This window comes from Podarcis gaigeae (assembly GCF_964106915.1).
Source record: "Podarcis gaigeae genome assembly, chromosome: 4".
Classification (NCBI taxonomy): domain Eukaryota; kingdom Metazoa; phylum Chordata; class Lepidosauria; order Squamata; family Lacertidae; genus Podarcis; species Podarcis gaigeae.
The window spans coordinates 103,531,776-103,556,486 of NC_139677.1; the positions used below are offsets into that span (position 1 = coordinate 103,531,776).

A 24,711-nucleotide genomic window follows, 5' to 3' on the forward strand; every position below is an offset into this window, starting at 1 on the left:
GCGCTTCTGCGCATGCATGACCGCCAAAACCCGGAAGTAACCCGTTCCAGTGCTTCCGGGTTCCAGCGCGTCTGTAACCCCCCAAAAATGTAACCTGAAGCATCTGTAACACAGGTATGACTGTATGTGCAGCCAATGAAAAATGAAGAAGGGGGTGGGAATTAATGATAAGGGAAGAGAAATATCATAGAAGGGGCCTGGGAAGTCAACTTTTAAACTAGTACAGTGGTACCTTGGTTCTCAAACACCTTGGTTCTCAAACGCCAAAAACCCGGTTTTCGAACGTTTTTCGGAAGCTGAACGTCCGATGTGACTGTCGGCTATTGTTTCTGGGGCACTTGCACCAATCAGAAGCTGTGCCTTGGTTTTTGAACATTTCGGAAGTCAAATGGACTTCCAGAATGGATTAAGTTTGGCGCTTTTGTTTTTGCTATTTATTTTGCACTTTTGTGGCTTTTTCGGTTAATTTGTTTCTGTGACTGTGTGGAACCCTGTTTAGCTACTGATCAATTGACTGTGTGACTGCGGAAATGAATAAAAGCCCCCATCCAAACAATGACTATCATCAGTGCAGGAAAGGGGAAAAAATAATTTTAATTTTTATCATCTACAATACTGTCTTATTTATTTTATAGTACAGTACATTGATTATCGCTTTCATTTTATGGATCAATGTTCTCATTAGATAGTAAAATTCATGTTAAATTGCTGTTTTAGGGGTTGTTTTTAAAAGTCTGCACCGCATTCTTTTATATGGGAAAGCACCCCTTGGTTTTGGAACGCTTTGGTTTTGGAACGGACTTCCAGAACGGACTAAGTTTGAGAACCAAGGCACCACTGTATTAAATTTCATGTGAATTGGTTAATTTTTTTTTGAAAGACAAACAAAATTAATTGGCAATGGAAATGCAACAGAACCAACCGCACAGCTGGCAGGGGGGTGGAATTCGCTCTGCAAGACCCACATTGTGGCGCAGGAAGGGAGCATTGCAGAGGGGTGCTTTCTAGCCCAACCCCAGAAGATGCCAAACCCCCACAAGTTGGGATTCGAGTTTCCCAGAGCTGGAGAAGTACCTGCCGGACGCTCTCACCTTTCCGATGCATTTGACCCACTCCCGGATGGCCTCGGGACAGTCCAGTCCAAAGAGGTACAGTCTCTCCGCTTCTATATAGACCTCAAAAGTGCAGGCGAACCTACGGCAAAAGACAGGGAGGAAACATCAGGGAGAGGAGGGGGCGGATCAGGGAAAGTCCTTCTCCCTCTCGTGTAATGCTGGAACTGGGCGGCATCCGAGGAAGCTGAACGCGGGGAAGATTCGAGACAAATATATTTTCCTTTTTCACGCAGCACAGAGTTAAACTGCGGAACTCCCTGCCACAGGAGGCAGGAATGGCCACCAGATCTAGACAGCTTTAAAAGAGGATTGGACAAATTCTTGCAGGAGGAGAGGGATAGCGATGACTACTCCATGATCAGGAGCAGGAATGCTTCTGGGTCCCAGTTGCTGGAAACCACTGGAGGGGAGAGTTGGTCCTGAGTTCGGATCCTGCTTGCAGGCTTCACACAATAGGCACCTGGTCAGCCACTGTAAGAAGAGGATTCTGGCTTTAGTAATATGGGCCGATGCCTTGACTTGTTTCTTGGCCCCGGCAAATTCTGAAAATTAATCAGGACGGATGCCCTCCACTTAATTGGAGAAGGATCCAGCCCACACTTGATGCATGTGACTTCCCCCCAAAGTCCTGGGAAACATAGTTTGCCAAGGTGTTTTTTTTATGGTGGTGTCATTTTACTACTGTGGGATGTGAAACACAAGAGCAGTCAAGTACAACATTCCTAGAGTGAACATGTTTGCACATGTGGAGGAATGTTTGTCCAGTCAGCAGCTAAACTTCCAGTTTCCTTCTGGGCTGGGACAGACTTCCTCTGCATGTGACTAGAGGTGGGCGTGGCCTCACCTGTGCAGGTAACGACAAAAGCACAGGGCAGGGCAGCCATCTCTCTCTCTTTAACTACATGCATCGAAGAAGCAACATCTGATTAGACAAAGATGCTCTCTTGTCTTCCAGCCAAGAGAGGATAAAGGGACTGTCTTCTTATGAGATAGTTTCCAGGTATATGTTACTTTTCTAAGCTAAGTCTGCCTTCTGGGATCCTATTGTGAGCAGAATGATGTGTGAGTAAACCTTTTAAATACTTTTATAGAAGACTGTGTAGTTTCTTATCTTTTTATGAGGGAATAAGGGAGAAATACCAGAAGAGTTATTATAGAGGCTTTAGCAAGCCTGAGCAAACGCATCCGCTGCAAGTTTAAAAAGGGGAATGTTACTTTGCTAAATTGTGAACTTGTTAACAGAAGTTGGAAAGGCTATAATCAAAAAAATATATCCTCTCCTGCATCCCTGAACATTCCCACAACTACCTGCATTTCAAGGGATCATTTTTATATGGATTCCGTTCCGTTACAGTTTAATTGCTTCTTAGCTACGATCCTTTATATGCTTTCGACCTTTTGCATTTTATCTGTGTCATTTGGTGAAAGCCTGTCGGGGGGGGGGGGAAAGGCAGGGCATAAATTAAACAGATGATTATAATGGTAATAATAATTACGCTCAGTTTCATTACTTAGGACCCCACTTCCTCAGTAGGGTGATGAACCAAGCATCCTACGCTGGGGGTCCCCCTAAACCCCCGTGCACAAAGGGGGCAACCCCACTCACCCGTGGGCCTCTGGGGGGTTATTCACCAGGCAGGCCACCTCCTGCATCCGGATCTCTCCATTTGGCACGGTGCTGGTGTTGTTGTCGTAGTAGCTGAAGATGCCCTCGTGGAGCCGGCACCAGCGGCGGCTGAACTCTAAGTGGGGAAGGAGTCAAGCGTTAGCCAAAAAAGCGGAGAAAGGGAGGGGCATAGCTCAGCTCAGGGAGAGAACAAGACCCATCGCTGGAGCACACGTCAAGGCAATGCAAGGAACGGTCCCTTATGGGTGGCTTCCAACACAATATTAAAATACCGTATTTTTCGTTCCATAGGGCGTACCGGACCATAGGGCGCACCTAGTTTTTAGGGGGGGAATTTATTCCCCCCCCCCGCCAGCCCCAAAGAGCAAAGAAGCCAAGATGGATCCCGCTAGCTGTCTTGGCTTCCTCTTTAGCCGCGCACAACCTATCCAGCCGGGAGAGGCTGCACGCGGCATTTGGGTGGATCCCGCTCGCTGTCTTGGCTTCGTTTTTAGCCGCGGGGCTGGGGCGGGGGAACCCCGAGCTTCCCCCGACCCCAGCCCCCAGAACAGGTCCAGGAGCGGCGGCAAGGTTGCGCGCAGCCTTGCTGCCGCTCCCAGAGCTTGCGGGGCTGGAGGGGCGCTCCAAAGGCTTGGGGATAGCTGCCTGAAGCCCGGGGAGCTCAGCGGGAGTTGGCACTGCGCTCCCCGGGCTTCAGGCTGCAGGCTGCTATCCGCAAGCCTTTGGAGCGCGGGGGGAACACTTGCTGCGCACCGACGCCTCTCGCTCTCCAGGCTTCAGCGAATGCAACGCGAAGCCAAGAAGCACGGAGGGAGTGCTCGCTCTGTGCTTCGGAGGCTTCCCGGTGCTATCGCTGAAGTCAAGGAGCCTGCATTCGATCCATAGGACACACACACATTTTCCCTTCATTTTTGGAGGGGGGAAACTGTTGAAATCAGGCCTTGTCAGAGGAATGTGCCACTCTCCAGGCACCGGCTGATTTCCTTGTTGACCTCCCCGTCTGCGACTCCCGGCAGGAAACAGGCGAGGTCTGTAATCGGCAATCCTTCTCAAACGTGAGAAGAACACACCACTCCTTCACTCTCCTCCCTGCTATCCCCAGGGAGGGGAAAGAGACAGACAGAAATATATTTACATGCCTTTATTTCTGTCTTTTGCAGCAGTACAGAGAAACATGTCTGCACTCTCTTTACATCAACAGCAGAGAGAATAGACTCCTCCCATGTACTTCCAGTACAGGTCAGATGACACACTGAGCTAACATCCGGTGCTCAGTACAGTGAATGGACTGCCCCTTTCTTCCCACGGTAACAGTCACAAACATCAACATCCTGTTTGGCTTTCCAGCCAGCTGAAGAAGCTGCTGCTCGCTGCTGCATTGCTCCTATTTGGTAACAGAAACGTGCGTCCTAGAGCGAAAAATACGGTATTTTTCTGCTATGGAGGTGCCAAAACATGTGCCCTGCCTTCAGAGCCCAACGAGTAAACACACCTAAATCAATGGACCTAAGTCGGTCACGCCCATTAATTTTTTTCCGGCGGGTCCACTTGACTAACGCTCGACCCTTATCACTTAAGCTGCCATCCCGTCTTGAGAGATTTCGGCAGGTTATCAGCAGCCCACCCCCCTGCACTTTTGGAAACGCTGCTGGAACCATGAGGTCTAGCAACTTGCTCAAAAAGGCAGAGCCGGATTAAGGTTTGTTGAGGCCCTAAGCTACTGAAGGTAATTGGGTCCTTTCTATGTCCAGCTGTCCTTTGCCAACAACAAATTGCCGCTGCTTTTTGTGCAGCCAATCTTGGGGGGTCCATGAGAGAGTGAAGTCAGTGATTTCGATCTCTGCTCCACGTTTCAGGGTTGCGTTTTCAAGCGGTGGCAGTGCGGGGAGGAGAGGTGACCGCTTTTCTGCCGGCCATCAGCCTCTGCCCAGTATTCCTGAAGGAGCATCTCCACCCCCATCGTTCTGCCCGAACACTGAGGTCCAGTTCCGAGGGCCTTCTGGCGGATCCCTCATTGCGAGAAGCCAAGTTATAGGGAACCAGGCAGAGGGCCTTCTCGGTAGTGGCGCCTGCCCTGTGGAACTCCCTCCCTTCAGATGTGAAGGAAATAAGCAGCTATCTTCTTTTTAAAAGACATCTGAAGGTAGCCCTGTTTAGGGAAGTTTTTAATATTTAATGCTGTATTGCTTTTAACACTTGATTGGGAGCCGCCCAGAGTGGCTGGGGAAACTCAGCCAGATGGGCGGGGTATAAATTATTATTATTATTATTATTATTATTATTATTATTATTAACCTGCCTCGGTGCCCCCCTCCCCCCCTTGCCTTACCTTCCCGTGATTTCTGTTCGTGGACCAGCTTGGCCATGGAGGGTGCCTTGTAGAGGAAGCCGTTGTGAGCGACAGAAGGCAGGATGATGGAGTAGTGCTTCTCTATGTTGGTGCCCATGTCCAGCTGAGGGGTCTCTGCCAAGGCAAGAGAGAAACGGGGTGAGCGGCAGGCTGGAGTCACAGGGCAGGGAGCATTGGGCCTGGAGAAGAGGAGATGGAGTCACATCTCCAAAGGGCTGCTGCATGGAAGATGGAGAAAGCCTGTCTGAACTCAAATGACGACAAAAGAGATTCCAGCAAAACGTCGGGAAGGACTTTCGGACGGCAAGAGCCATTCAACACTGGGCTCCCTCGGGAGCTGGTGGGCTCTCCTTCCTTTTAAGCAGAGGTTGGGTGGCCACCTGTCACCGATTATTTAGCTGTGATCTCTGCATTTCCGGGGTTGGACTAGATGATCCTCAGGGTCCCTTCCAACTCGACGATTCTATGATTCTATGACAGCACCATCCATGTCCCTCCATCACCCCTACCATCAGACACGCTGGGAAGCATGCAGAGGAGGGCACCAAGATGATGATGGGTCTGTTATAAAGAAAAAGAAGGAACATTTTATCATATGTGGTGCGACCACATATGATACCGTTAAGTGTATGGGAGCCTGTTCCTTGTGTCTCTGTCATTTTAGAAATGTTTAAGGGGTGTTTTTAAAATTGTGTTTAAAATTGGCCACAACATCCACAGACTGCCTTTCCTAAGGGTGAATAGTTTAAAAATGCAAGCTTGCTTCAGATTTTTGTTTAAAGAAACCATGTTGGACCTGATCAACTTAAACATGGCATGTTTTTAAACACTGGGAGCCGCCCAGAGTGGCTGGGGAAACTCAGCCAGATGGGCGGGATATAAATAATAAATTGTTATCATATCATTATTGTTATTGTTATTATTTGACAGTGGAACAATATCCCTTGGGAGGCGATGGACTCTCCTTCCTTGGGGGTTTTCAAGCAGAGCTTGGACGGCGGACTGTCATGGATGCTTGAGTTGTGATTCCTTCATTGCAGGGGGTTGGACTGGATGACCCCTGGGGTCCCTTCCAGCTCCACGATTCTGTGATTCTGCCTTCCTTTCCTCCCTTCCTGTAAAAAACACAAAGAGCACAGGACACCTCCTACTCTCCCCAACTCAGTTGCCCCTGCTCTTGACTGCTTCAGGGGCGCAAGCCGCCAAGCCAAACAGCCAAGGGGCGTGGGGGCCAGAGAATCGATGCAAACCAGATGTGCCGGGGGGCGGGGGAAGACCCATCAAAGCTTTGCAATGCGCGCTCAGCAAGCCTGTCTGTTTTTCCAGCCCACCCGCCTTTTGTTTTTCAAGCCGCTCAGTCCCCGGCTCATCCATCTTCAGAGACAAGGCTTTTGGCCCTTCCTGCCAGTAATTGGCTCCGTGGGCTTTCCAAAAACCGAAAAGGGTGTGGGGAGAAATTTGGCCGAGGCGGAAGGGGAGCGGGGAAGGGTCAGCGCGGGGCTGTGTTGAGCTTGCCAAAAGCAGTGAGTCAGCGAAGCATCGTTCTGGGGAGGTAGCGAAAGAAGAACTTAAGGCGGGGGGAGCTGGAAATTTGGGCTTGGTTTTTTGTCCTCCTGGCGGTGGGGCAGAGGGGCTTTTGTTCCAAGCCCTGTGCAGTCTGGATTCCCAGCAAAGCTTCTTTTCTACTTCCCAGAACAGACCCCCCCCCCCCCATTTCTTACAATATCTGGTATTGCAGAGCTGGAGAAGGTATAGAACAGGGATGCTTCCTGCGTTGCTGGGGGCTTGACTAGATGCCTCTAGAGGTCCCTTCCAACTCTACAGTTTGATGGTTCAATGACCCCGAAACTATCAAGAGGGGTGGACCAACTTCCCTACAAGAAAAGGTTGCAGTGTTTGGGACTTTTCAGCGTAGAGAAAAGGCGAGGAGAAGGCGATAGAAAGTTGATAGAAAGTTATAACGTGATGCCTAGCATGGAGAAAGCAGACAGAGAAAAGGTTTTGCTCGCTCTCTCGTAACACTTGTGGGCATGCCATAAAGCTGGATGTTGGAAGATTTAGGGCAGAGAAAAGGAAGGACTTATTCAGGCAGCAGGTGGTTCAACTGTGGAACTCCCTGCCACAGGGATGGCCTCCAATCTGGAAGGCTTTAAGAAAGGACAAGACAAATTCATGAAGTAGCCTCAGGGGCAGCGATGCTTCTGATCCAGAAGCCCCCTTTGATTCCTGCTGGTGGCTGTTTTTTCCTTAAATACCAGCAAAACCTGAGATATTCCGCTTTATGCCTCCGACACATTTTCAGGTCTGTTTTCAGGTTCCAAAAAAGAAGAAGGGGAGAACGATTCATTTCCCAAAAACCGCAAGAGAGGGTGCAAAGGAGAACGGTTTTGCAGGATTCTCTTTGCAGATAAAGCTCCCCTGCCTTGTTCTTCCATTCGGGGGGGGGGGGGCGGGGGGCAAGGACCATGGATGGAAGATATGCCGGAACACCACACCCAATATCCATGTCCCTCCTTTCCAATTCCGATGCGCAGAGCTGAACTGCTGTTCCGAAATCTCCTGCTCAGATACTGCGGTTCCCCAAACAAAAACAAATGTGCAAATCATTGTTACTAGTTTCGACATTATTTTGTTATTGTCTTCCTTGGAGGGGGTGCAAACTGCTATTCTGAATGATTATTTTTTTTATAAGGTCGGGTGGCAGTCACTGGCTCAATAAAGTTTAGGAACCGCTGGTCTAGACCCTTTGCAGGTTCAGCCAGGTGCCCCCCACCCAAACGACTGTCTTTCCTGGTCAACGTCCTCCCTGCTTTCCCACTTCACTTCTTCGGAAAGCTGGACACAGACCTCTGCAGAGTTACAGAATCATAGAAATACAAAGTTGGAGGGCACCCTAAAGGTCCTCTAGTCCAACCCCCTTGCAATGCCCAACGCCCCCAAGAGCTGCTGCCAGTCAGAGCAGACCATCCTAGGCAGGCCCAGACGGGGGGGGGGCATATGGGCCACTTGGCCCGGGCCTCTGATTCCAAAGGGGGCCTTGGTCAGCATATTTTTAAAAGGCACTATTGTACATCTATGCGGGTGGCGCTGTGGGTAAAAGCCTCAGCGCCTAGGGCTTGCCGATCGAAAGGTCGGCGGTTCGAATCCCCGCGGCGGGGTGCGCTCCCGTTGCTCAGTCCCAGCGCCTGCCAACCTAGCAGTTCAAAAGCACCCTCGGGTGCAAGTAGATAAATAGGGACTGCTTACCAGCGGGAAGGTAAACGGCGTTTCCGTGTGCAGCTCTGGCTCGCCAGAGCAGCGATGTCACGCTGGCCACGTGACCCGGAAGTGTCTTCGGACAGCGCTGGCCCCTGGCCTCTTAGGTGAGATGGGCACACAACCCCAGAGTCTGGCAAGACTGGCCCATACGGGCAGGGGTACCTTTACCTTTTACCTTATTGTACATCTATATTTTCCATTTTGTCTTTATATGCAGGTGCGGTTCAAGCCTTGAAATAAAATTATTTGCCAGCATAACTTTTGTGAAAATTATTTCTATACTTATTTATAAGACTTCCGTTATCCCCAGGGTAAAAAAAAAGGGGGGGGGGCATTATCTACCTGGCCTAGGCCTCTGCCTGGCTCTGCAAGGCTCTGATCCTAGGCTAGGGTTTGACCTGGCATATGAGATACTGAAGCAGCCGACACCTGCTGCTTGCACCTCACACCTGAGGGTTGGTGCTTCCAAATGCACCGGGGAGAGAAATAGGTTCGGGAGCCAGCCCAGAAAACTCGGGACGACACAGCGGCCTCGCTTCCTCCTGCCTCATTTCCCCAGGCACTCGCTGTTCGGCTTGCAACACCCACACGCCGACTTGCAGGCACCCTCCGCTCCAGCCCCTCTGGCCAAATTCCTCTGCCCCCTTCCCCTCCTCACCAGAGGTCTTGTTGTGCAGCAGGAATTCCACCTGAAGCCTCTGGCCGGCCTGCTCCGCTAAGGCAATGGGCGAGGGGTAGCCGGGGTCGCCCGTGTAGCAGTTGACCTCGGCGCCGCAGAACAAGAGGGAGAGCGTCTCTGCCAGGTCACTGGTGGTCACGGCTGCGCACAGAGCCTGTTGGGGGGGGGGGCAAGGGGAGAGAGTTAGGCGCACCTGAGAGAGAGGAGAGAGGAGGAAGAGAAGGAGGCGAGGGGGGCATCCGAACCTCTGCCCAGGCAGGTGCCCGCAAACCATCCTCAAAGCAGCGTTGGCTGAGACGGCAGGACCCGTCCAAGGGAGACAGCGGCAAAGGAAGTTTTCAGCCCAAGAGACAGCAACGGGTCTTTTATCTATTGGAAGGAGGCAAGGCACCCCACGGGTGGCATTCCAGAGTCCCTGGCCAGGAGGGTGGGGACTAGGCTTTGCTGCAAATGAGAAGCAGAGAAGCCCCGGGAGGGAGGGAGGGAGGGAGGTAGGAAGTGCTGCAATCTGATCCGGCAAGGTCAGATCCCACTTACTTGGCTCTGCCGGAGCGTAGATGGGAGGAGGGATGGAGGAGGGGGGAGAGTCACTGGCCTCCCTTCCCCCAGGGCCACATGGGGAAACAACACACGAGCTGCAAAAACAGTGCATGGAACGCAGCTCTGGACTGCTCCCAAGCTCGCATTTTTAAAAGCGAAGGGCGACTCTTCCGCCGCAACAGCTGAGGGCAGGGGGCGTACCTCATCCCCAGGCTCATTTATATTTGCATTGATTTACAGTGGTTACTGGACACGGGTGGCACTGTGGGTTAAACCACAGAGCCTAGGGCTTGTCGATAGGAAGGTAGGCGGTTCGAATCCCCGCGACGGGATGAGCTCCCGTTGCTCAGTCCCTGTTCCTGCCAACCTAGCAGTTCAAAAGCACGTCAAAGTGCAAGTAGATAAATAGGTACCGCTCTGGCGGGAAGGTATACGGCATTTCCGTGCGCTGCTCTGGCTCGCCAGAAGCGGCTTAGTCATGCTGGCCACATGACCAGAAAGCTCCCTCAGCCAATAAAGCAAGATGAGCGCCGCAACCCCAGAGTCAGCCACGGCTGGACCTAATGGTCACCTTTACCTTTACAATGGTACCTTGGTTCTCAAATGCCTTGGTTCTCAAACAACTTAGAACCCATACACTGCAAACCCAGAAGTAAGTTTTCCGTTTGCAAACTTTTTCCGGAAGCCGAACATGCTCCATTTTGAGTGTTACGCTGAGGACTGTCTGTCTCCTCTATTTATTTTGCATTTTTGTTTTTGCGGCTCTTTTTGTTTTGTTTTTGTGACTGTGTGGAACCCAGTTCAGCTACTGATTGATTGATTGACTGCAGTACATTGATTATTGCTTTCATTTTATGAATCAAGGATCTTGTTAGATAGTAAAATTCATGTTAAATTGCTGCTTTAAGGATTGTTTATAAAAGTCTGGAACTGACATTTTGCATGACTTTCTATGGTTTTGGAACACTTTGCTTTTGGAACGGATTCCGGAACACATTAGGTTTGAGAACCAAGGTACCACTGTATTAAGCGTGGAAGTGGGATCATCACCAAAAGGAGGAAGGCAAAGAAATCAGTGCTGAAAGCATCCAGTGTCCCAGCCCAGAAGGACTAAAGTCCAAAGGATACAGCACAGCTCCAAAGTAATAATAAAGAATAAATTGGTCCAAAGATTCCCTTGAAGACTTTGCCCATGCTGTGCCTAATTCTACTCATTTCATGTCGCCTCTTCCTTGCCTTCTATCTGAACTAAGCAATTCTGATCGCACTCTCCAACGCTCATCAATTTGCAATAAAAAGGGTCAGTCATCCCCAGAGCATGAAAGCAAAAGTCCCGGAAGCCTTGCTCACTAAGCCCATGAGCGGGAAATCCAAAGGAGGGTACAATAATAATAATAATAAGTGTATAAAAATCCCAGCAGGTCAAGCGACTGAGCTTGCAAGGGATGTTCAAACGATTCCAGCTTCTTTCGCGCATTCCTTCACAGCTTCCTGACAGCTCTCTGGGGCCAGGACATTTCCGAAGAAAAAAATAAATAGGGGAGAGGCGCCGGTTTTCCACAGCCATAAAAATGGCTCAGCGCACACCCTCGCAGCAGGAACACAGGAAGCGGCCTCATACACTCAGAAGCAGAGAACCACAGTGTTGGAAGGGACCCCTGAGGCTCATCTAGTCCAATCCCCGACATGCTCTGAACGATGTGTCTGACGCAGGCGGTTTTCTTGAAATATGGCCCCCTTTTAAAAGATGCTCAAATGCAAGGCCCTGAGGACTGGCACTCACCAACTGCACAGATAGGTTTATGGGGAAAATTGACGCATTTATCCCCTGCTCTGGGAATGGAGAACCAATTGCAGAAGAAAGAATAGTGATACTACTACTAAAAATACTAATACAGTGGTACCTCGGGTTACAGACGCTTCAGGTTACAGACTCCGCTAACCCAGAAATAGTACCTCAGGTTAAGAACTTTGCTTCAGGATGAGAACAGAAATCGTCCTCCAGCAGCAGGAGGCCCCATTAGCTAAAGTGGTGCTTCAGGTTAAGAACTGTTTCAGGTTAAGAACGGACCTCCAGAACGAATTAAGTACTTAACCCGAGGTACCACTGTACTAATAACCATGGGAGAAATGGCAGGGATTTCCTTGTTGTTGTTCTTTTAAAAGAAGATGTTTAAACTCAGCTTTGGAGGTGAGGGAACGGCACTCTGCACACACCCAGAGGCTATCTGCACCACGAGACACAACACTGCAATTCATTTCTCTTTGCCCAGCTCGTACAAGCTATGCACAAATTTCCTTGTTGCTTGGACACTGTTCTGGGCATCTCGCCCAGAGCCGGATCTGGCGCAAGAGATGCAAGCCATAAATGGAGGCAGTTCCACACCCCACCGCCCCCCCCTTGTGCTATCCAGATGACAGCATCTGCCCACCTGCCAGTCCACAGGCCTGGGGGACCCAGCTTCTTAACCCTCGCCCTCCCTATCCAGGAACTGGCCTTAAACAGCTCAGGACCACCTCTTGCCATATGAACCGACCCGGATATCATCTTCAGAGGCCCTTCTCCATCTGCCTTCTCCCCAAGGTGGCAACACGAGAACAGGGCCTTTTCTATGATGGCTCCCCGTTTGTGTTTGAGACTGTACTATGTTATGACTGTACTACAGGTATGACTGTACTACAGTGGACACTTGGGTTGCAAACGTGATCCGTGCAGGATGCACGTTTGCAGCCCACAGCGTTCGCAACCCGCAGCGGCACGTCTGCGCACGTGCGGGTTGCGATTCAGCACTTATGTGCATGCGCAAAGCGCGATTTAACACTTCTGCACATGCACAACCCCCCAAACCTAGAAGTAACCTGTTCTGGTACTTCCGGGTTTCGGCGTGTCCGTAACCCAAAAAAACGGAACCTGAAGGGTCTGTAACCCAAGATATGACTGTATGTTTTTTTTATGTGCTGGAAGCTACCCAGAGTGCTTGGGGTGACCCAGTTGGGCAGAGTGCAAATATATTTTTTAAAAAACTTATTATTATTTGGCGGATTGACATCTGGTGCCGTTTAAAATGTGTTGTTGTTTTTTAATATAATTTTTTATTAAGGTTTTTGCATTACAAAATAGAAAAAGAAAAGAAAAGAAAAGAAAAGAAAGAAAGAAAGAAAGAGTACAAAATAAGAATTGTTAAAAACAATCAATCTTCTCATCATATTATTTTTCATTTACTTGTTTCTCGGACCTCCTCCTACCTCCCTTTTTTGTATTCCAATTCTGTATATTAGCTCAGCAATCTCTTTCCCTCTTTATTCTACCCAAATCTTTAATCTTAAATTATTACAACCTTGAATTTTTACTTATAGAAACCCATTTTTTTCATATTCTTTTAAACCATTACAGCTAGAAACCACTTAATTTCAATCCAACATTATTCTAAGATTCATTAATTTTACAGTGTGGTGCCGTTTAAAATGTGTTGTGGGAGGGGGGGGGGATTTTTTGTTTTGCTTTTTTATTATGTATTTTGTGTTATCCTTCTGTATTCTTCTGTGCAATATACAAATTCAGCAAATAAATAAATAAATAAATAAATAAATAAATAAGGAATACCCACCTTGTTGAGCTCCTCCTGGTTGCCAAAGAGCGGGTGGTAGCGCCGGTATTTTCCTTCCCTGTACTTTGCCACGAGGAAGCGGCGCCTCTCCTGGCTGTCGCTCCTGGGGTGGACTGCCTCGCTGGGGGGGACGTTGGCCGCCCAGAACTGGTTGGCCACTGCGTTGCCGATCTGCAGGAAGAGCTGAGGAGGAAAAAAAGGGGCAGGGATGTGAAGGCTGCACTGCCTGATCCACCGCCGCTCTGGGCATCATGGAGTCGTCTAGTCCAGGCTTCCTCAGCCCTCCAGATGTTATTGGCCTACAACTCCCATGATCCCTAGCTAGAGGGACCAGTGGTCAGGGATACCTGGGAGTTGTAGTCTCAAAACATCTGGAGGGCCGAGGTTGAGGAAACCTGGCTTAGGGTACTGAGAGTTGTTTGGAGACACACACCCACACCCACACACACACCCCATTCCCCTCCCAGTTCCCACAGTGGTTTAACAACCAGCCCCTCTTCCCTGGGAATTCTGGGAATTGTAACTCTGGGAGGGAGAATATAGGGTCCCCCCCCCAAAAAAAACCCAACAACCTCTCAGTGCCCTTAACAAACTGCATCTCCCAAAATTCTGGACTATTTATAATAATATAATATTTTTTTTATTTATACCCCCCACATCTGGCTGAATTTCCCCAGCCACTCAGGTCGGCTCCCAATCGAGTGCTAAAAACAATACAGCATTAAATATTAAGAACTTCCCTAAACAGGGCTGCCTTCAGATAGTGTTTTTGAAGCTACCAGCATGAGTTTGACCAAACTGTGGGAGGCAGTGGAAGACAGGAGTGCCTGGCGTGCTCTGGTCCAGGGGGTCACGAAGAGGCGGACACAACTAAACGACTAAACAACAACAAGCTGCTTATTTCCTTGACAGCTGATGGGAGGGAGTTCCACAGGGTGGGCGCCACTATCAATATACCATTTAAAGTGGTATCATATGGTGTGAATACAGCCATGCCCCCCCTGCAAAGAATTATGGGAAGTGTAGTTTGTTAAGAATGCTGGGAGCTGTTAGGACAGGCAACAAATATTGCTAATGTTGCTGATGATAGTAAATTGAGCTGAGATCTGTCTTGCACAATTTGGAGAAGGGTGAATTCTGAAGGGTGATCCTGTTCCATTCTGGGAGGGGTGAATTGGGTCACAATACAGACCGAACAAACTTCTCTTCCATCGCTGGTTCGGGAGCCTGAGGTCCAACTCCCTGGGGCCCTGGGTGCCTGAGCACCCACAAAATTCCCCAGGAAGGGGCCGAGCACCCACAAATAATAGCTCAAATAATGTACCCCCAAAAAATCACAGAATCGTAGAACTGTAAAGTTGGAACGGAGCCTGGGGAACATCTACTGCAACCCCCCTGCCATGTGTAAAAGAGGCTTTGAAATGTGGGCATTTTGATGAATGTGAAATCTGCATTGCTGTCCAAATTGTTTTTTTTACAGTAGTGAAAAATGGTAGAGAACAGAGTTTAATGAATGAACCTCTGTGAGACTGACGCGCGTGGAAATAGACCCCTCCCTCCGTCTCTGCCCTAAGCCTTAATGCATTGGGGAAAATGATCACAAATATGTTTAATTCATGGCTCAGTCAGTAGAGTCTTAATTTCTGGGTCATGGGTTCGAGTCTCACACTGGGCAATAGATTCCTACATTGCAGGGGGTTGGACTGGAAGACCCTCATGGTCTCAACTCTACGATTCTGGGATTCGACTCTATACAGTCAAAAGCGCACAGACAAACAGACAAATGATTTCAGCTCAGGGCACATTAAACCTCACAGCGCTTGGGAGCTGCATTAATATTAAAAGCCAGGCAGGCATTTCCGAGGGATGAGATCAGTCAGACACGCCCAGCAGCATTGGGATGTGTTGGGACTCATTGCCAAGACCTCAGAACATCCAGTATTTACTATAATCAGCAACATTAGCAATAGTTGTTGCTTGATCCTCATCGGAAGGAATGACGGCAGTTTAGACCATATAAGAGAACAATTAGAAGCAGTATAACAAAATCACTATGATTTAGTGTGCCCTTTCTTTGCATAATTCATTAGCAAATAAATCATAGCGTAGCTAAATGGAGGGGTTATTTAATTATGTCCAACTCTTCAGGACCCCCTGGACCAGAGCACGCCAGGCCCTCCTGTCTTCCACTGCCTCCCACAGTTTGGTCAAACTCATGCTGGTAGCTTTGAGAACACTGTCCAACCATCTCGTCCTCTTCTCCTTGTGCCCTCCATCTTTCCCAACATCAGGGTCTTTTCCAGGGAGTCTTCTCTTCTCATGAGGTGGCCAAAGTCTTGGAGCCTCAGCTTCAGGATCTGTCCTTCCAGTGAGCACTCAGGGCTGATTTCCTTCAGAATGGATGCGTTTGATCTTCTTGCAGTCCATGGGACTCTCAAGAGTCTCCTCCAGCACCAGAATTCAAAAGCATCATTTCTTCGGCGATCAGCCTTCTTTATGGTCCAGCTCTCACTTCCATACATCACTACTGGGAAAACCAGAGCTTGAACTATACGGACCTTTGTTGGCAAGGTGATGTCTCTGCTTTTTAAGATGCTGTCTAGGTTTGCCATCGCCTTTCTCCCAAGGAGCAGGCATCTTTTAATTTCGTGACTGCTGTCACCATCTGCAGTGATCATGGAGCCCAAGAAAGTAAAATCTCTCAGATTAGGACCTGGCAGAGCAGAGTTCGAATCCTCCCCCTCAGCCGTGAAGTTCACCGAGTGTGACCTTGGGGGCCAGTCACTGTCTCTCAGCTTTGCCCACCTCACAGGGTTGTTGGGAGTATAAAATGGGGAGGGGAAGAGTCATGTGCCCCAGCTTGAGCTCCTTGCAGGGAAACAGTGCTATATAAATGCAACAAATAATAATAATGAACGATAAAGGATATTAGCTCTGATTGTGGAGGTGGAATGATTAGTAGTCATTGTTAGTCTCCTCCTCTTCCACAAATTGGTCTAAATCTCTTTTAAAGTTTTCCAAGTTGGTGACCATCACTGCTTCCTGCAGCAGTGAGTTCCATAGTTTAACTATGTGCTGAAAAAAGCAGAACTTGGTTAAGTTTTAAAGTTGACCTAAAACCGAATCTTAGGAGGAACGGCTTCCTCATTTTCCTACCCCCATACCAGCCTTTGCCAACCTCCAGCTGTTTCGGACTATTATTTATTTACTGCATTTATCCTGCCTCTTTATCCAAGGCGTTCCCACTCCTCATTAAGTCCCCACAACAACCCTGCGAGGTAGGTTAGGTGGAGAGGAAGGAGCTGGCCCCCAACGTCGCACCTGGTGAGCTTTGTGGCCAAGTGGGGCTTTGAACCCTGGTCTCTCCCACGTTCAAACCCAACACTCTAACCGCTACACCGTACTGCCTACAACTCCTATCAGCTCCAGCTGGAAGTATAAGCAAGGATGAGAATTTTGGATAAATAAGCCACATCAAAATCATCCCACCGCATCCTAATTGTCTCGTGCAGCAGTCCAAAATATCCGGAGGGTACCAGATTGGACATGGCTGGGTTAAACTATGGGAAAATTCAGGAGCTGCCATCTCACCAAGGGACTGAGACTAGATGTGACCAAGCACAGTCAGGAAAGCGATCTAAACCCAGCTTGTTTTCCTCTACCCTCCTCATCCCTTTTTTCCTTTTGTGCCATCTTTCCAAAAGAGATCTTATCTTGGGCTGGGGTTTCATTGTGGGCATTGCTGCTGTTTGCTGGTTATCTCCCGCTTGGAGTACTGCAATGCGCTCTCCGTGGGGCTCCCTTTGAAGGTGACTCAGAAACTACAGCTAATCCAGAATGCGGCAGCTAGACTGGGGACTGGGAGCGGCCGACGGGACCATACAACACGGGTCCTCAAGGATCTTCACGGGCTCCCAGGACGTTTCTGAACACAATTCAAAGGGTTGGTGCTGATCTTGAAAGCACTGGATGAGAGCAGCCTTTTCTGTATTAGCCAGATGGGGTGTATTAAAAGGATTTCCCAAAGACACTTTGTGCAGAGCTGCTATCTTGTGAAAACTCTGCCCTCATGTGGAAGCATTGATGCATCTCTGAGATTTAAAGCAGCCTTGGTTTTTGAGAAATGAAGGCAGAACGTACAAAGGCAATTGGCTCATCCCGGGCCAAGGTCCAAAGTCAAAGGGCTTTAAAGTACCGTTTCAGGAAGAGGAAAAGCTCCTTGGTTCAAATCATCATCACTGTTGTTCTGATTGTTTAGTCGTCTAGTCGTGCCCGACTCTTTGTGACCCCCTGGACCAGAGCACGCCAGGCCCTCTTGTCTTCCACTGCCTCCTGCAGTTTCGTCAAACCTGGTAGCTTCGAGAACACTGTCCAGCCATCTCGTCCTCTGTCGCCCCCTTCTCCTTGCGCCCTCCATCTTTCCCTACATCAGGATCTTTTCCAGGGAGTCTTCTCTTCTCATGAGGTGGCCAAAGTATTCAGGATCTGTCCTTCCAGTGAGCCTTCAGGGCTGATTTCCTTCAGAATGGATCGGTTTGATCTTCTTGCAGTCCATGGGACTCTCAAGAGTCTCCTCCAGCACCATAATTCAAAAGCTTCCAGGTCATGTGGCCAGCATGACTAAGCCGCTTCTGGCGAACCAGAGCAGTGCACGGAAATGCTGTTTACCTTCCCGCCGGAGTGGTACCTATTTATCTACTTGCACTTTGACGTGCTTTCAAACTGAGAGGCAGTGTGGTGTAGTGGTTAAGAGAGGTAGTCACGTAATCTGGGGAACCGGGTTCGCGTCTCCGCTCCTCCACATGCAGCTGCTGGGTGACCTTGGGCCAGTCACACTTCTTTGAAGTCTCTCAGCCCCACTCACCTCACAGAGTATTTGTTGTGGGGAAGGAAGGGAAAGGAGATTGTTAGCCACTTTGAGACTCCTGAAGGGGAATGAAAGGCGGGATATCAAATCCAAACTCTTCTTCCTCTTCTTCTTCTGCTAGGTGAGCAGGAGCTGGGACCGAGCAACAGGAGCTCACCCCGTCATGGGGATTCGAACCGCCGACCTTCTGATCGGCAAGTCCTAGGCTCTGTTGTTTAACCCACAGCGCCACCCACATCCCAGAGACTACCTTGCACAGTGTTTAAAACCAAAATCACATTTGGGTAGAAACTGTTTCTCAGGCGGCTCGTCCTAGTCTTTATAACCCTGTACCTTCTTCCAGAAGGCAGAAGCTGCAAGAGATCATTTCCGGGGTGTGCACTATCCTGCGCTATCTCTGCCGCTTTCTTATGGCACCTGGAAGCATAGATTTGATCCAAGGTGGGAAGAGTGCACCCAATTATTCTCTCCGTAGTCTTTACAACCCTGGACAGCATTGTTTTCTCCCGACTGTGCAGCTCCCAAACCACACACACAGACCATACGTTAATACACTCTCCACAGTACAATGGTGAAATGCCATCAACAGGTCCTTTGAGAGATTATTTTTCCAAAGGATTCTCAGAAAATATAACCTCAAATGCCATAAATAAATACAGATGATATTAGAGCTTCCCTGGGACACGTGGTCGCAAGTTCCCTCGCTCCTTTCCAGCCCCTTAATTCCCCACCTCAATCAGCTCCTCCGTCCAGACTTTCTTATCCATCTTGAGGCTCCGGACTTTGGTGACGTTGGGTCCCAGACCGCGGTGTTCTCCTGTGTCGGGAAGGAGAGGAACAATTTTTGAAAAGGCGCCGCATTCCAAAATCGCAGCACGGAGACCTGGCGAGACAGGCAGGGAGGTTTTCCCCACTCGCTGACCTCAGTTTCTCACTCCGTACACTTGCAAGGAGCAACGTCGCTTAAGGGAAAGAGAGGATGAAAAAGGGCCAGAAGAGATACACTTAAAAAAGAGCTTCAGCTATAATTACCGTATTTTTCGCCCTATAGGACGCACTTTTTCCCCTCCAAAAATGAAGGGGAAATCTGTGTGCGTCCTATGGGGCGAATGCAGGCTTTCGCTGAAGCCTGGAGAGCGAGAGGGGTCGGTGCGCACCGACCCCTCTTGGTCTCCAGGCTTCGCGGACGTCTCCGCAAGCAGCAGGAGCACTCCCGCTGCTTGCAGAGAGTGGCCTGCATGCCGAAGCCTGCGTGTGCTGAGCTCAGCGTGTCCAGGCTTCGCGGACCTCTCCACAAGCAGCAGGAGCCAGCGCTGGGCTCCCACGGCTTGCAGAGAGCTGCCTGTTTGGGGGCTGGGGTCGGGGGAAGCTCGGGCCTCCCCCGCCCCAGCCCCGCGCCTGGGGAGGAAATAATTTTTTCCCCTTTATTTCCCCCCCAAAAAACTAGGTGCGCCTTATGGGACGGTGCGTCCTATAGGGCGAAAAATACGGTATACTTTTTGCAAGCTGAGCAACAACTCCATATGGAAAGCTTGCAGCATTCAGGACTTTCAAGTCTAGATTACCCAATGCCTGCAGGAAACTGGGAAACAGGATCCGAGCACAAGAGCAACTCTCTCCTGACTGTGGTTTCCAGGAACTGGAATTTGAGAAGCATTGCTTTTTAAAAAATAGTTTTATTTATAATTTTCCAACAACACACAATGACAGTATTCAAGCTTCCCTTCCCCCCTTCCATGATGTCCTTTATCAAAACCTGCTCTGCTGCATATTTTCATCAGACCATACCTGCTTCTGCTCACCTGTTACCTTTTCATACTTGATATACTTTCTACTGCTGGAATTATCTGGATTTAGGAGGATTGCTGCCTCCGATGGCGGAGGCAGAGAATAGCCATCCTGGCTAGCAGCCACTGGTAGCCCCCTCCTCCTCCAGGAATTTGCCTAATCCTCTTTTAAAGGCATCCTAGTTGGCAATCCCCACTGCCTCATGTGGCAGGGAGTTCCAAGGTTCAACCAGGAAGAAAGGCTTCCTTTTGTCTGTCCGGATCAAGGAGAAGCACTGCAGGACCCATTTTCATCCGATGAATCTTTCAAAAAGTTGCTTGGCCTGTTTTCTATTTGTTTTATGGTTCTCTTTGAAAACCCAGATTAATAAAATGATTGGGGGTGGGAGAGAGAGAAACAAATTGTTCCTTACCTGCGCATCTCTTGCAGATGACCACACAGAGGTTGATGGAGCCCCAGTCAGGTTTTGGGGAGCCGCAGTCAGCACAGAAGCAGTTTTCCTCCACCTTCCAAATCCTCTCGGCCACCTCAAAGTTAGAAAGTGCTTCGGCGATGGACTGCTGCATGGCCTCCACCCATTCCTCCTTCTCCTGGTCGGATTCTGCAATGAAGCTGGGAAAGGCGAGAAGAGCAGCGGCTTAGGGATTGAGGACCAATCCTGTGCGATATCTAGGACTGAGGGGAGGAATCTGGAAGTGGAACAGATGGAGGCTAAACAGGAGCAGCGGCCAGAACCGGCAGCAGGTGGGTGAGAGCCAGCAAATTCTGGTTTGGGTCATATGCTCCCTTCCTGCGGAGTTCTGCAACGACAAAATGTAACTATGCAAGAATAAAATAAAAAAATTCCTTCCAGTAGCACCTTAGAGACCAACTAAGTTTGTTCTTGGTATGAGCTTTTGTGTGCATGTACACTTCTTCAGATACACTGAAACAGAAGTCGCCAGGCCCTTATATATAGTGAGAGGGTGGAGAGGGGGTTTTTCTCAGAAGGGTGGTGGGAAGGGGTGATTGGCTGATAGGGGTGGTAAACCTGTTGACGACTGTTAACAACTGCAATTGGGCTTACAGGAAAAAGCAAGGGGGGAGATGGCTTTATCATGTATAATAAGATGAGAATCCAATGTCTCTATTCAGACCAGGTCTCTCCATGGTTTTAAGTTTGGTAATAAGTTGCAATTCAGCAACTTCTCTTTCCAGTCTATTTCTGAAATTCTTTTGTAATAAGACAGCTACTTTGAGATCTTGTATAGAATGTCCTGGGAGATTGAAGGGTTCTCCTACTGGTTTCTCTGTCTTATGATTCCTGATGTCAGATTTATGTCCATTTATCCTTTGGCGTAGGGTTTGGCCTGTTTGTCCAATATAGAGAGCTGAAGGGCACTGCTGGCATTTAATGGCATATAGAATGTTAGAAGATGAGCAATTAAATAGTCCTGAGATGGTATGTGTGATGTTGTTGGGGCCAGTAACGGTGTTGTCTGGGTGTAAAGGTAAAGGTAAAGGGACCCCCTGAGCAATAGGTCCAGTCGTGGCTGACTCTGGGGTTGCGGTGCTCATCTCGCTTCCGGTACAGCTTCTGGGTCATGTGGCCAGCATGACTAAGCCGCTTCTGGCGAACCAGAGCAGCGCACGGAAACGCCGTTTACCTTCCCGCCGGAGCGGTACCTATTGATCTACTTGCACTTTGACGTGCTTTCGAACTGCTAAGTTGGCAGGAGCAAGGACCAAGCAACGGGAGCTCACCCTGTCGCAGGGATTCGAACCGCTGACCTTCTGATCAGCAAGTCCTAGGCTCTGTGGTTTAACCCACAGTGCCACCCGTGTCCCTGTCTGGGTGTATGTGGTAGCAAAGTTGGCATCTGGGTTTATTGCAGGCTCTGGTACCAGTGCCCATGTTAACTCTGGTTGTTGTATTATTGTGGGTGAGGAGTTGTTTAAGATTTGGTGTCTGTCTGTAGGCAATGAAAGGTCTTCCTCCCAGAGCTTGAGAAAGAGAACTGTCATTGTCTAGGAGAGGTTGTAGATCTCTGATGATGCGTTGTGCTGTTTTAACTTGGGAGCTGTATGTGATTACTAGTGGTGTTCTGTTATTTTCTTTTTTGGGTCTGTCTTGCAGCAGATTCTCTCTGGGTATCAGTCTGGCTCTGTTGATCTGTCGTTTAACTTCATCGGGCGGATATTTTAGTATCTGAAGACGTGTGCATGCACACAAAAGCTCATACCAATAACGAACTTAGTTGGTCTCTAAGGTGCTACTGGAAGGATTTTTTTTTATTTTGTTTCGACTATGGCAGAACAACACGGCTACCTACCTGTAACCAGAACTATGCAAGAATAGCCTGCCCATCTAGTCTTGTATCCTGTTCTCACTGTGGCCAACCTTAATAGGAAATGCCAAGCAGGATCTGAGCCCCGGAGGCCTCTCCCTTCCTGCAATTTACTGTACAGTGGAGCCTTGCAAGATGAAAATAATCCGTTCCGCGAGTCTCTTCGTCTAGCGGTTTTTTCGTCTTGCGAAGCAACCCTATTAGCGGCTTAGCGGCTATTAAAGGCTTAGCGGCTTAGCAGCTAAAAGGCTATTAGTGGCTTAGAAAAAGGGGGGGGAGCAAAAAAAATCGCAAGGCTCGCAAGACGTTTTCGTCTTGCGAAGCAAGCCCATAGGGAAATTCATCTTGCGAAGCGCATCAAAAAACAGAAAACCCTTTCGTCTAGCGGGCTTTTCGTCTTGCGAGGCATTCGTCTTGCGGGGCACCACTATAAGTGGAAGTTTCAACGACTGCAAGATGTCAGAGATGGAACCAGGGTTCTTCTGTGGCAAAGCAAGGCAGTCTGCTGCTGTTGAGCTCAGCCCTTCCCCAAAACACACAGGGGCAGGATGAGGCCTTTCTGCGTCAGCAGCCGTCATTACCTGAAGATCCGGTAGGGTGTCGTCAAGTCAAAGCCCCTCCTGTCCACATCCTTGACGTTGCCCACGTTCATTTCGATGTAGGTGATCCCGATGCCCAGGCGGAACTCCTAAGCCGAGGGCACAAGAATTGGAAGCGAGGCCTCAATCGCAATCCGTACTGGATTGGAAAGTGGTTTCACGATGGAAGGAGCGTCTCCACCTCCATCGTCCAGCCCGGACACCAAGGTCAGCTATGAAGGCCTTTGGGCAGTTTCCTCCCTGCGAGAAGCGAAGCTACAGGGAACCAGGCAGAGGGCCTTCTCAGTGGTGGCACCCGCCCTGTGGAATGCCCTCCCTTCAGATGTCAAAGGAATAAACAACTATCTGACTTCCTATAGAAGAGTCCCATATACACAGAGACTTTGCACCTGCCCATTAGGTGAAATAGGAAGCCCTGGACATATATTTTTTAGATGTCCTTTTTATATTGAGTTTCGAAGAGACACCGTTGATCCTTTGCTGAAGAGACTCACCGATCTTTCAGACAAGTCTAAACTTACCGTATTTTTCGCCCTATAGGACACACTTTTTCCCCTCCAAAAATGAAGGGGAAATGTGTGTGCGTCCTATGGGGCGAATGCAGGCTTTCGCTGAAGCTTGGAGAGCGAGAGGGGTCAGTGCGCACCGATCCCTCTCGCTCTCCAGCCTTCAGGAAGCTATCTGCAAGCCTGGGAAGCCCGCAGGAGTTCCCGCAGGGCTCCCTAGGCTTGCGGATAGCAGCCTGTTCTGGGGGCTGGGGTCGGCGGAAGCTCGGGCTTCCCCCGCACCAGCCCCATGCCTGGGGGGGAATTTTTTCCCTTATTTCCCCCCAAAAAAACTAGGTGCGCCCTATGGGCCGGTGCACCCTATTGGGCGAAAAATACGGTAATTCTCCCCTCTTAGGCAAAGATCACAAGACGACCTGGCTGGTAGCCAGATTCTGCGCCCAAATTTGTAGGCACGGATCATCCTCTAGAATAAAATAGCTTACTAGGGAAATGCTGAAGTCGCCCTTTGGGGAGCCTCAGGGTCAATTTTTTTGGTAGCCCAAATCTCAGTTGTACGGGTGTATGTATATATCTCAATTTTAACTCATGAGCTATTGCTGCAATCTGCTCTGGTTGTATATTTTATCTTTATGAACGCTGTTTTTATCGGGTTATGCAAGCTGGTCTTTGACCGTAATCAATTATCTCATCCAACTATCTGACTTTCAGAAGACATCTGAAGGCAACCCGGTTTAGGGAAGTTTTTAATCCTAGCTAGGAGCCCTCAATAGCCCTCTGCTCTTCTATGAATTTGTCCAATCCTCTTTCGAAGCCATCCAAATTGGCGGCCTCCTGTGGCAGGGAGTTCCGCAGTTCAACCAGGCGGCTATGAGCAGCACACTTGCGGCGCATACTCACCTCTGCGTTCTTGTAGAGGAAAACCTTCTCCCCGGCCACCACAACGTACAGCTTGTTTTTAAATCCCCGCAGCTCCAAGAGGCCGCTCTTGTCCACCGAGTCGAAGCTGCCGCCAGGCACCTGGAAGACGGACGCTCTGTCCAAACACCTCGACTTCTTCTCGTCCACTACCTTCTGAAGGGCCCTGATCCACTCATTGCGATCCGCTGCAGCACGGAAGACGGCGTTGGTATTTAGAGAAACGAAAACAGAACCGTTCTCAGATGGCAGTACTTCGTTCTGGGGGGGGGGGTCCCAGCAGGGGAGGAGAAATCAAAGAATCTAGGTGGCCATTACTGGTTCCTGTGGCAAGGAGTTCCACAGTTTGACTATATGAAGAAGTTCTCTCTTTTGGATTATGGAAATAATCCATAATGAATTGGGAAAAAAATGTTTAAATGTACTTTTCAAAAAACAACAACAGAGTCCTCTTTGCTGGGGATAATTCAGACTGAAATTCCCAGGTGTCAAAAAAGGTTGTTTATGTATGCAACAACTGCGGCCCATG

At 49.2% G+C, this 24,711-nt stretch overlaps 1 protein-coding gene across 26 annotated transcripts in view; it reads right to left on the minus strand.

Annotated features, from left to right (window-relative positions):
• Nucleotides 1-24,711, minus strand: part of ARAP1 (ArfGAP with RhoGAP domain, ankyrin repeat and PH domain 1) — a 160,944-nt gene that overhangs the window by 40,734 nt on the left and 95,499 nt on the right. For all 26 annotated transcript variants that reach the window (XR_014563547.1, XR_014563548.1, XR_014563549.1 and 23 more), the window contains 9 exons: nt 24,165-24,370; nt 22,741-22,847; nt 20,245-20,444; nt 18,776-18,861; nt 13,178-13,360; nt 9,009-9,183; nt 5,072-5,206; nt 2,722-2,857; nt 1,092-1,194 (listed from right to left, as the gene is read on the minus strand). Coding sequence is in view for 19 of the 26 variants with exons in the window: in XM_083735965.1 (XP_083592091.1) it covers nt 1,092-1,194; nt 2,722-2,857; nt 5,072-5,206; nt 9,009-9,183; nt 13,178-13,360; nt 18,776-18,861; nt 20,245-20,444; nt 22,741-22,847; nt 24,165-24,370 (1,331 nt within the window). In the remaining 7 variants the exon portion in view is untranslated. The remainder of the gene's footprint in view (nt 1-1,091; nt 1,195-2,721; nt 2,858-5,071; nt 5,207-9,008; nt 9,184-13,177; nt 13,361-18,775; nt 18,862-20,244; nt 20,445-22,740; nt 22,848-24,164; nt 24,371-24,711) is intronic.